General features: G+C 39.8%; 1 protein-coding gene across 2 annotated transcripts; it reads left to right on the top strand.

Moving 5' to 3' along the window:
* Window positions 1-12,229, top strand: MFSD8 (major facilitator superfamily domain containing 8). 2 transcript variants are annotated; one of them, XM_083571445.1, is made up of 12 exons: window positions 1-310; window positions 1,374-1,465; window positions 3,748-3,791; window positions 4,378-4,618; window positions 5,342-5,455; window positions 6,342-6,486; window positions 7,494-7,552; window positions 7,983-8,091; window positions 9,833-9,967; window positions 10,233-10,336; window positions 10,414-10,670; window positions 11,653-12,229. In XM_083571445.1, the coding sequence occupies exons 1-12, from the start codon at window positions 231-233 to the stop codon at window positions 11,866-11,868; spliced, it is 1,596 nt and encodes a 531-aa protein (XP_083427571.1). In that variant the 5' UTR covers window positions 1-230; the 3' UTR covers window positions 11,869-12,229. The 2 variants fall into 2 exon arrangements, with proteins under 2 accessions (XP_083427571.1, XP_083427572.1); XM_083571446.1 differs by having other exon boundaries at window positions 16-310; window positions 1,374-1,845; window positions 3,061-3,791.
* The last annotated feature ends 122 nt before the right edge of the window (window positions 12,230-12,351 follow it).

Here is a 12,351-nt window from a genome sequence, read left to right on the forward strand (position 1 = left end):
ACAAGTGCCTGGTGTTGTGGGAGGCTGGTGGTTGTTTTTTTTTGTTCGCCGTCAGTCACGTGGCGCGTCACCTCACGGCTTGAACGGGAAGACGCGGAGTAAAGGAAAGGAGGGCGGCCGTGGGCGTGTGTGGAATGGCGTGATTCCCGTCCCACCCAATTCCTTTCTTCCTGGTAGCGTACCTGCTCCGTCTTGCCTTCGCTGCTGCTGATGTTATTCGTAAGCCGACCATGGCCGACGACGCTGTTTGGGAAGCTGTGCCTGAAGGGCAGGAGGAGCCTTTGCTGGACCCCCGGACCCCCAGTTGGAGGTAGGCGGAGGGGGGCTGCGCTCCTTGACGGGGTCTCGCCTCGGAGTCAGGCCCCTGAAAGAAGAGCCGGTGTCGGATTGTCAGTCGCTGAGGGAAGGAAGGGCCGGGTGGTCCAGGCGAGGGCGGAAGTGTTGTTTTGTTGTTGTTTGGGGGTTAGTGCTTATATTCCTATACTGTTCTAATTAGCGCTAAAAGGTCAGTAGGCTTTGAACTTTAGAATCAAATATTAAGCTTCCAGATAAAAATGCGAAGCGTCACAACGAATATTGGTATTATGGCGCCTCCTTTTAAAAGGGCTCATTATTTATTTTATTCCGGTGGCATTTTTTTAGTTGAGCCTTTGAAAGGCTTTCATTATGCCCATTTACTGGTTTTTTTAAATTATTGTATTTAAATACTGAAGTCATAGAGCAGGGGGTTGTCAACCTGGTCCCTACCGCCCACCAGGGCGTTTCGGGATTCTAGGTGGTTGATAGGGCACAAGCTGAATCCTCCTTCCATCGAGCACTGGTGGGCGGTAAGAAAATTTTACCATCAAGAAAGATGCATTAGTGGGTGGTAGGTATAAAAAGGTTGACTACCCCTGTCACAGGGACGTGGGTGGCGCTGTGGGTTAAACCACAGAGCCTAGGACTTGCCGATCAGAAGGTCGGCGGTTCGAATCCGCATGACGGGGTGAGCTCCCGTTGCTCGGTCCCTGCTCCTGCCAACCTAGCAGTTCGAAAGCACGTCAAAGTGCAAATAGATAAATAGGTACCGCTCCAGCGGGAAGGGAAACGGTGTTTCCATGCGCTGCTCTGGTTCGCCAGAAGCTGCTTAGTCATGCTGGCCACATGACCCGGAAGCTGTATGCCGGCTCCCTCAGCCAGTAAAGCGAGATGACCGCCGCAACCCCAAAGTCGGGCTCGACTGAACCTAATGGTCAGGCGTCCCTTTACCTTTACATTTACCTCTGTCATAGAGGGACTGCTCTGAGTGCTTATTATTCTTGAACAGATTGCTGTAAGTTAGACAAAAACAAGTGCCGAGAGTTGTTAATCTTTAATATTTTCATTTGTTACAGATCTGATGGTGTTATGGAAACCCTACAGCATTACAATAGCCGGTGGAGATCCATTCGGATAATGTATCTCACAATGTTCTTCAGCAGTGTTGGTTTGTAAAATAATGTACTTTGCAGCTCCAATTCGATGTCTGTATTGAATGTAAATTAAAATGTTTTATGGAAACTTTTTTAATGGAAATGTATTGTACAGTCGTACCTTGGTTCTCGAACGTCTTGGTACTCGGACGTTTTGGCTCCTGAATGCCGCAAACCCGGAAGTGAGTGTTCTGGCTTGCAAACATTTTTCAGAAGCCGAATATCCGACAGAGCTTCCGGTTGAGTGCAGGAAGCTTCTGCAGCCGGAAGCCATGCCTTGGTTTTCAAACAGTTCTGGGAGTCGGAACGAACTCCCGGAACAGATTAAGTTCGACAACCAAGGTACGACTATACATGTTTTGGCCACAGTATGGAGCAAATGCCAAAATTTACCGTATTTTTCGCTCGATAACACGCACCTGACCATAACACGCACATCGTTTTTAGAGGAGGAAAACAAGGGAAAAAACATTCTGAATGAAACAGTGGATGTATCATTTTTGTGCTTCATGCTGTGGCCACAGACATGTGATCTGATGGTGAATTTGGGGTGACCCAATGCAAAAATCCTGAGAATCCCTGTGGATCCATGCTTTGTAACCACGTTTTTGCACCATTGCAGCCCCAGGCAACAGTGGGTGTGTGATTTTGGGGGGGGGGCAGGCTGTAGCCATGGACATGCTATGTGCTCTGATGGTGAATTTGGGGTGACCCAATGCAAAGATCCTGAGGATCCATGTTTTGTAACCACGTTTTTGCACCATTGCAGCCCCAGGCAACAGTGGGTGCGTGATTTGGGGGGGGCAGGCTGTAGCCATGGACATGCTATGTGATCTGATGGTGAATTTGGGGTGACCCAATGCAAAGATCCTGAGGATCCATGTGGATCCATGCTTTTTAACCACATTTTTGCACCATTGCAGCCCCAGGCAACAGTGCGTGTGTGATTTTTGGGGGGCAGGCTGTAGCCATGGACATGCTATGTGATCTGATGGTGAATTTGGGGTGACCCAATGCAAAGATCCTGAGGATCCATGTGAATCCATGCTTTTTAACCACATTTTAAGTGGGGAAGGAAGGAAAAATACAGAATGGACAAGGAGCACGAGAGGGGTGTGCAGAGAAGCAGCTGGCTAAGAATGCAGGAGAGGGGTATAACGGGAGGGAGGAAAGGAAGGCAAAAGTTTTCCCTCACCTACCCACCCAAGCCAGCCAGCTCTCTCTCTCTCTCTCTCTCTCTCTCTCTCTCTCTCTCTCTCTCTCTCTCCCTCCTGCATGTTTTCAGCAGCACCGGAGGACAGAGACGACACTCTGCTTTCCCCTCTGCTTGCCTGGAGGGGAGGGGCTTTCCCTGCTCTTTGTTCCGTTTGAGCAAACACAGCAAGGAAACAGAGGAGGGTGGGCAGTAAGACCCTGAGGCAGAATGCAGGAAAGCAGCCACTTCCTCTTTTCAGGTTTCCCTTCTCCGAGACGCGCGATTTGATTTTTGCCTGATTTTTTTTGCCATTTGGCTCCAGGGACCACACATTCGCTCAATAACACGCACAGACATTTCCCCTTCCTTTTTAGGAGAAAAAATCTGCGTGTTATAGAGGGAAAAATACGGTAGTTGGGTGGTATGCAACTAAGTAGGTTGCATTAAAATTAATGAATATTTCTATGTTATGTCCATTAATTTCAATAGGTCTACTGAGTAAAACAGCTGAATACCAACCAGTGTAAAGTGTAGACTGGTTCTCAGTGCACTCTTGTCTAATTTGGGGAAACTGAACTGCTGTTTATCCTGGTTTTTTTTTAAAGGTTAATGTTCAAGAAAATCTTCCTGCAATATTTTGCTTGCAGCTATAATTTGGTTTCCTCCCGTAAGCTGCTATAGTGGGATTCTTATGTGATAAAGCTGTAGGAAGACTCTTAATCCAAATATCAGTTTTTCCAAAGTCTAACTCAACTGGTTTCAGTTCAACCTGAATAACTGGCCATAAACTCTGATACCTTGTGCCTTAATTAAAGCATGTGACTTTGTTAGGGGAAGAAAGCTCTGTTGGATCATATATTTAAGGAGTGAGCCATAGATTTCTGATTGTTTAGTTGAACACATGCTGCTAAAAAGCCAATAGGAATAAAACAGAAAAGGTAATATATGCCTCCATAAAATTATAAGGGAACAGGTTGTACTTTGATTTTTCTGTGGACTTTGAACATTTAGGGACACAATCCTTTTATTCAGACAGATATATGAAGAATGTTATGTAATGATTTAATAATAGTAGCATAACTTCAATTATTTACATTGCAGGTTTTTCTATTGTGATTATGTCAATATGGCCCTATCTTCAACAGGTAACCATGAGAGTTTGAATTAGTTATCTGTTTTGTACTTGACTATGAATGTGTTTCTTCGTTGTGATATTTGAAGTGGTTGTCTTAATCTGGGGTGATTTATGTCAATTTTGCAAATTCAGGCTGCTGAATCAAAAGAGGTTTAGTTTAAAACCCTGTTTTTCAAAATACTACTATTTAACATTCATTCACTGTTTTATGGCTCGTCTAAAGTGTGAAGAAAATGTAGTTGAATACTACCCATTGGTTATACCTTAGCATTGTAGCAGTGCTACTGAGAAAGCAGTTCATAATTATTTTCATAAATTGGGCATTAAGCAGGGTGGTTTTAAAAAGCATCTTCCAAATATAGTCCCTTATTAGTTCTACGGTGGGCTTGCTCACATTATTTTCTGTCACCTTGCAATGCATTATACCTTTCAACTGTCACTTCAGTTTTAGCTAATGGATAAATTCAGTAATACGACAATACCTCAAAGTATTTATATTACCTTGGGAAATGTTGTGATGCTGTTTGTAAAACTCTTGCTGGGAACTGATGAATGAGATGTGCTTGTTTTTGAAGTTGCTTTTGTTGTTTCCATAGATAGATAAAACTGCAGATCCAAGTTTCCTGGGCTGGATTATTGCTTCATATAGCATTGGTCAGATGATAGCTTCCCCCTTCTTTGGCACATGGTCCAATTACAGACCAAGAAGAGAGCCTCTTGTAGTTTCAACTACCATTTCAGTGGCTGCTAACTTTCTTTATGCCTATGTCCATTTACCTACATCACACAACAAATACTACATGCTGGTTGCTCGAGCTCTTGTGGGGTTTGGCGCAGGTAATTGTAGAAACATTTACATGGAAGATTGGCAGTTGTGTTCTATTTAAGGCAGCTATGCTGTTAGGTTAATCAGAATCTCATAAACAGCTATGAAATCTATCTTGCTTCATAGCGCCACTTGCTACATTACCAGCAAGGTGTAATTCAGAAATTATGTAAATATATAATTTTCATTGTTGCTTAACTTCAAAATATAGACTCATGGTCTCCCAATTTTACCAGGAGAGTTGCCCATAGTTCTCTGTGGCCTTGCATCTGAGTCAATGGTAGCCCAAAGGTGCAATATTTTTAAGTAGCTGACTCAGTAGTGACAGAGATCCACTGTGAAATCGGAGGGTCTGAAAGAGCTGCTATATAAGAGATTTGGCAAGAGTAAAAGCATGGGGAAGTTAGTGCAGTTTCCTCAGGAGCCTTTTACACATTAAGCTTCAAAAATGCTATGTAAGAAGCATGAGCTATTAACTCCTGTCTGCTAAAGAGTTCCAAGTTACTGAAAAGTTTTAACAGCTGAAATTAGATGGATACAGTTGTGAATAATCACTTCAGCGAAAAGGTGTCTCTGTAATCAGATGGCTTTCAATATCTGTGAATCTCTTTAAAATAAGACATGGCGGAAGAGGAATAAATGTAACATTTCTAGTAATTTAGGTAAACAAAATTAATTCCTAATGTTTTATTTGTGTCAAGTAAACGTACTTCCTTCTGTTCATCTTTCTTTAGGAAATGTAGCAGTAGTTCGGTCATACATTGCTGGTGCCACCTCTCTTACCGAAAGAACTAGTGCCATGGCAAACACTAGTGCTTGTCAAGCAGTGGGTTTCATACTGGGACCAGGTACAACGTAGGTTGTATTTTCATTATTTTCAAATGAAACCTGATGTGTATGTGGAAACTTGGCATTCTGAATCAGAAAGACCTCAAATGTTACTTCAATCATTTGCATACGTATGTGTAAATTTAATTTTCCAGCTGTGTTAAAGTAAACTTTAGTTAAAACAGTATTTGGAAGAAAGTTGCAAGCTCAAATTCTAAGGGTGATACTGAGGGATATGAAGATGGTTTATCATATGCTTTTAATGTACTGAAGCAGCAGGTTTGGGTAATAGTTCCTAATTTAGTGCTGGAAAAAATGGGGCCATTTCCACATCAGAAGCACTCTTGGGTTCCATGCACCTCAATATCTATGGTGCTTTTCATTTATGGTGACTACGTTGGGGGACAATGTTAGTAGTTCATCATGCTCTCTAACATCTATCTGGGGTGGGGAATCTATGGCCAAAGCACTGATGTTTCTGTGAGTAACTGGCCCTTCATAGGAAAAGGGTTCCCTGTCCCTAGTCTACAGCTTAGTAAAGGGTACATTAAGCAGGCAAGTGAATCAGACCCTATTGAGCTTAGGGCTCAATAGGACTTTCTCCCATGTAAGCGAGTAGGATTGCAACATAAGGATAATGTTTCTGTTATAAGAACACAGAATGTTTACGTTTAATAATTAGAATTTTCACAAGGATCTTCTTTATATATATATATACATTATAGGCAGCATTAAAGTCATCATTTCAATCCATGGAATCCATATAATTTGAAGTTATTTATTTTTGTTTTGTGGAATAAATTCACTGTTCTTATGAAATACTTTGGATTCCATGTTCAGAGCAAAACATCAATATTTGAACATGCTCTTAATGTTCTGTTTTAACTCTATTCTTTTTTGGATTAGTTTTTCAGACCCTCTTTACACTTATTGGAGAACAAGGAGTCACATGGAGAACCATTCATCTTCAGATAAACATGTACACCACACCAGCACTATTTGGAGCTCTCCTAGGAATCATCAACATTGTTTTGATATTTGCTATGTTTAGGTAATTAGAAACTGAGACTGTTCTAAGACACCAAGTGTTTATTCTTAATTTCTCTTTTGTGCAGGGTAGGGGTTTCTATGCATATGTGATTTTTAAATCTTTGTTCCTTTTTGGGACTTCTAGATTTTATTTTCTTCTTGGATCTAACAAGTGCGCAATCTGGATAAATATATTTTGGCTCTATTTTAATTCCTTGATGTACACTATACAGTAGCGGCTTACTTTAGCAATGGCAAGTTCTTCCTGGCCTTTATAGGAAAGAAATCATCTCTGTAACTTTGTGCAAATAATATGATTCATTTTCCATGCTAGTTTTTACGGACTGCTGCAAAGCTTTCAAACTTTTCTCAAATTATTGTCATTTAGGTATTTATTTTCCCATTCTGAAAATTAGAAAAACCATCTCCATGATACAGAGTTGAAAGTGGAGGACTTGCCACTAAGAGTTTTGAAGTCCTGGAGCAATCAAGTCCAAACCATATGCCAAATTCCTTGGAGTAGAAATCGAAGTTTAGTTTGGGGGTAATCTGAACTTCATTTTTTCCAGAATAAATTACTGAGGACTGTACTTGTTATCTTCTAAGAGCATGGCTTCATTTTTCTGAGAAGGTGAAATTGAAATCTTGCTGGTGGAAATGAGAGATCATTTATACTCATTTCATTATCAGGCTAACTGATGTTTGTCAGGCGTCAGCCTTCCAAAAACTAACAGGACAGTTGCAGATGGATTTACTTTATCGGAACACTTGATTCCAATAGCTAATGCAAATTATTCAGTTTTATGGCATTCAAAATTACTTCAACATGACCTAGAAAGTTACTGAACTGATGTTGACACAAAGGATTTTGAGGAATTGGGTTAGAAATGATAATAAAATGAAGTGGTTAAATATTAAAAACTACTGGGAACATAACATGATATTACAAGATTGGGTGTTGAAATGTATTGCTGTAGCTTGCAAAGCTTCCTTAGTGCATTAATTATTTTAATGAATAATTATTTTTAGAGAACATCATGTAGATGACATGGGAAGACCACAAAGCAGCATTAACTTTGAAACTGAAGGTAATATTTTTGTAGAAAACTTGAAATAAAATATTGTAGTACACTTTGAAATATAAATAGAAATGGCTACTGTGAAACTTCACATACAAAGGGCACTATCCAATGAAATAGTTCTGCTAGTACAAGGATTTGTAACTTCTATTCTTTGCTTAAACTATTATGAGAAATTATAGCTTCCTGTTACATTTCAGCTCTGAAACAATAGCTCAGTCCTTGGTTTAATATTCTAGATAGTAACCCAAGAGTAAACTCTAGTTTTCCAGATGTAACAGAAGACATTTTCTGTTCTAGTTCGTAAGTGAAAAGGAGGAAAAGACTGCAGGGGCTTGCCTCATTTTGACTTAATAAACAATGGTTTATTAAACCAAGGTCATTACCTCTGAACTGTGTAACACTGTCCTATTATTACTTTTTTTTTGTTTTGATACAGAAAACGAGCAGAGGAGTCAAGATAGTCAAGCAACCATTGACCATGTGGCTGTTGTATCAACAAACCTTCTTTTCCTTGTTGTCTTATTTGTTTTTGCAGTCTTTGAAACGTGAGTATACTTGATTCTCCAATATCTGTTTTTGTAGCAGTACAGTAAGACCCAAAGTCATAGCAATAAGAAACCCAGCTGTATTCCCATAAGCAGTTCATATTGGAAATCTCTCCTAATAACCCCAATATAAGAAGATCAAATTTGATAGTTGAGGATACACAACTGAAATTTCAGCTGGCACAGCATCTCTTCTCAGCCTTTTGGCTAAGGTCAAGTGTAGCACATTATACAGCACAATAAATATATGTAGCACTTATTATATAAGCAAAAATAAATCTGTCCCAGATCCAGCCTCTTATGGAGTTTATAGAAATTTGGAGAGGCAGAGAGAGGTACCACATACATGTTCAGGGAGAGGCATTAAAGTTCCTCAAGGGAAAATGTGATAAATTATAAACCCATATTCCAGTTTAATGTGTAGATACTGCTCTAGTTTTAAGGATGTGCTGATATGGGATTTAAAAAACAAGATATTATGATAATACTTCATCTAAGCCAGTACAAATTCCAGAACATTCACATCCAGTCAATAATTCAGTGGTATATAAAATGAAATTTTAGGTTTCTAAACATTTTACATTCTTAGTATTTGTTGCTCATCCTCTCAGAACTTTCAAAAGGTGGTTGGTTTTTCTCGGCAGGTGTTTCTCACATCTTTAGCAATGTCTCATAAAATGATGGTGATGACCTACTTCTTATTCTCCTGCTTTACCACCTTACTGTAGTCAATCTGTTCGTTATCAAATATCTACATTTAATTATTGTAGAGCTGAGAGATCGTTTAAGCCACGGATCCACCATCCTTTTTGGACTAGTGGGCACATTTTAAATTTCGAAATGGCGTTTATCATCATTGCAGTGCGGCTCCCTTTTATAAGTGAGGGAAATGGCGCATGAAACAGAGGAGTACAATAACTTTTATACATCAGTTCAAAGCAAAGCCTTAGCTATTCAGCTTGTTACATTTCACATAGCATAGCAACATACTTGGCTAAAGGCCTTCAGCTGGTAAACTCTTCATCTTTCTCACCAACAGTTCTCTTTGCTAAGCATTCACTTCTACTAACAGCCCAACTAATAATTTATTTCAGTTCTTGCTTACATGGCTTCTTTTCACAAAATCCTCCTCTACATACTTTTGGCTTTCTCCATTTTCTAGAATCTTTCTCATAATTCCATAAGGGGCATCATACAGCACAAAGTCAGAGTACAGTCAAGTTGAGGCTTTCTCCATAATTGTATTTCTGTACTAGAAAACACTTAACCCATTGAATTTCAGCCACGCAACTGTTAAATGTAGGAGAACCCTATTTCCCCCTCAGTGCCAATCCTAGTCCAAAGCCTAGGGTGCCATCCTGTGCCTGCTTACTTAGGAGAAAGCCCCATTAAACACAGAGACTTATTTCTGAGTAGATAGGTGTTGCCTTGTACTGTAAGTTAACTATACAGTGAACTATTTTGTAATAGTATTTGCAGAAAATATATTAAAGGGGCAACATGAACTGAGGTGAACCACCATAGGAAGATGCATTCTAGTTGCTTGGGGAAGGAAGGGCAAACTATGACAAGTCCAAGGGCTAAAAAAATAGACAGAAGCAGAAACCTGTAACAAAGGAAGGGGAAGCCAGCAGCTCTTTAGGACCACCGAGATTCCTGTTGCCTGGTGTCCAAATAACTCACTTATCAATCACCGTAGGCACAATTTGAGAATACTAATTTGTTTTATTTTATTCTCTAGCATAGCCACACCATTGACAATGGATATGTATTCCTGGACCAGGAAAAAAGCAGTGTTTATCAATGGATTAATCCTTGGTGCAGTTGGCATTGAATCTGTCATTGTGTTTTTAGCAGTTAAAGTACTTTCCAAAAGGTAAGTTACTAAGTATGATAGCAACAAATTCTGAAATTAAAAGGTTTGATTAACTCTAGGTTGCAAATGATTGTCCATAAACCTTTCTAAACTAGTTGCTTGTAGCACTAGTAGCACCCTGATCCCCAGAGTGCACCTACTAACATACCTGTATTGTTAAGAAAAGCAAACAGACTTTAGATTTGCTGCATCTTGCATTGTACACAGATTTGGTTTAGTTAGCCTAAGTATGAATATTGTAATCATAGTTTTCGTTATCTGACAGGACTGGTGAACGTGCTATACTTTATGGAGGCCTAGTGATTATCTTGGTTGGATTCTTTGTCTTACTGCCTTGGGGACATCAGTTACCTAATATCCAGTGGGAAGGTAAAAATATTAATATTAAACTTCTAAGCTTCCTGCTGAAAATCTGTATATGATACCTTGTATTTGCTTTTTCACAGACATAAAGAATAATTCTATTCCAAGAATGACTTTTGGTGAAAGCCTTGCCTCTCTCCGGACACTAGAATGGATGCTTCCATCCAGTAATACTACTGAAGCAACAGGATGTCCTATGTCACAGTCCTGGTGCCTCTATACTCCAGTCATCTATTTTGGCCAATATATCACTACTGTCATTCTACTAGGACTTGGTTATCCAGCCTGTAATGTCATGTCTTACACTTTATATTCAAAAATCATAGGACCAAAGCCCCAGGTAAGAATGATGTGTGTAGATAAGGTCTTTTCTACAAATAACAAATTTGTTATTTGTTAATTTCTAATTTTGCTAGAAACTTTTGCAAGAGTGCCAGTAACCTTGCTGAACTTGGAATAATGTTTCATTGTCTTGATCAGAGTGTTTTCTTGCTGGAGGAGTTCTGTGCCATCACATGAGGAAAATACCATAGAGCAGTGGCACTTTGTTGTAGCCTAGTCAATCCAATTGGAGCAAGGGAGGTCTCAAGTTATATCCAACTAAACCATTGCATATGTGGGATGGAGCTCCTCATCCCACACATCCCTTACATCAACCCCAAATCTGCTCTCACTGCAACCAACCAGATGCCTGTGGGAAGCCCACAAGCAAAATCTGAGTGCAACAGTGCTTTCCCCTCCTGCATTTCTCACCAGCAGGTATTCAGGTACATCCTGCCTCTGACAGTCTTATATGTCTGTCGTGATAGAGAGAAAAACTACTCATCCTTCCCAAGTTTATTCTTTCTCCCATTTCTTCTGCACCCTTCACATCTTCCTGTGGTGTCTGTGGGAAAGTGAGGCCTCAGGAGTGTCAAGACTATGCAACTCCAAGTGAAAGTGGAGAAAGTACCATATGCCACTCCCTTAGCAACACATGCTGCCAAGTTATGTGTGGCAGAGAAAGTGGCCTTGTTTACACAACATACTATGTAGCAGCAAGACAGGATATGTAGAAATTGAAGTTAAATGCCACATAAGTCTGTTTCCTGGCCACTTTAGAGGGGATATGCAAGGCCATGGGTTCACTTTTGGGCCCATTCCAGCTTATCTATCTAATGTTTGTATGCAAACATCTAGTTAAATTGTCTTTTTTAAACAGGTGGCCTAAAAGTCAAGTTTAATCAATTTGAGTTAGAAATAAGTTTTTTGATAAGAATGGCTTGTGTTTGAATGTTTCAAAAGTTTCGCATCAGCACTCAAAATTCTCTGATCTGTTCTAGGGTGTCTACATGGGCTGGTTGACTGCCTCTGGAAGTGCTGCACGTATACTTGGCCCAGTCTTTGTCAGTCAACTCTACACGTACTTGGGACCCCGCTGGGCATTCAGCTTGATATGTGGAATTGTTCTCCTCTCTCTCTTACTTTTGGAAATTGTGTACAAGAGACTTGTTGCATTTTCTGTCCTATATCAGAGACTTCAAGAGCAGACCTCCTAGCTGTGGGTAACTATTATTCAATCTTTTTTTTTGTAGCCTGTGTGTCCTATAGAAATGCTATGTTTTACTGCTGATAATTTATTGTCAGACATATCACTGGTACAGCACTGAACATGATAATGAAACAGTTTTGATGCATATAGTTCCAAAAATTCACACAGTTCCTAATTCTACTTACTGTGGTAGTGTACTTCTTAAAATGCCTTGATTCTGTGAATCAGGTCTTATTAAAAGTGTTTTTCAAACACAACTTGAAAAAACTTTGTATTTAGGCACTTTTATAATTAGCTACCTCTTCTAAATTTTAACGAGTGCTTTCTAACATGACTGAGCAGAAACTAATAAATGGTCTCACTTAAAAGTGTCTTGTTAACAGTTCTTGTTTTATAATCGTACAGAATATTTTATACAAAGGAAATTGTTTCAGAGCATTTTTTGGGTTGGACAGAAGTACAGCCAAGGGACAACTGTCCAAGATGAGAA

This window comes from Podarcis filfolensis, assembly GCF_964270895.1.
Source record: "Podarcis filfolensis genome assembly, chromosome: 9".
NCBI classification, from domain to species: Eukaryota; Metazoa; Chordata; class Lepidosauria; order Squamata; family Lacertidae; genus Podarcis; species Podarcis filfolensis.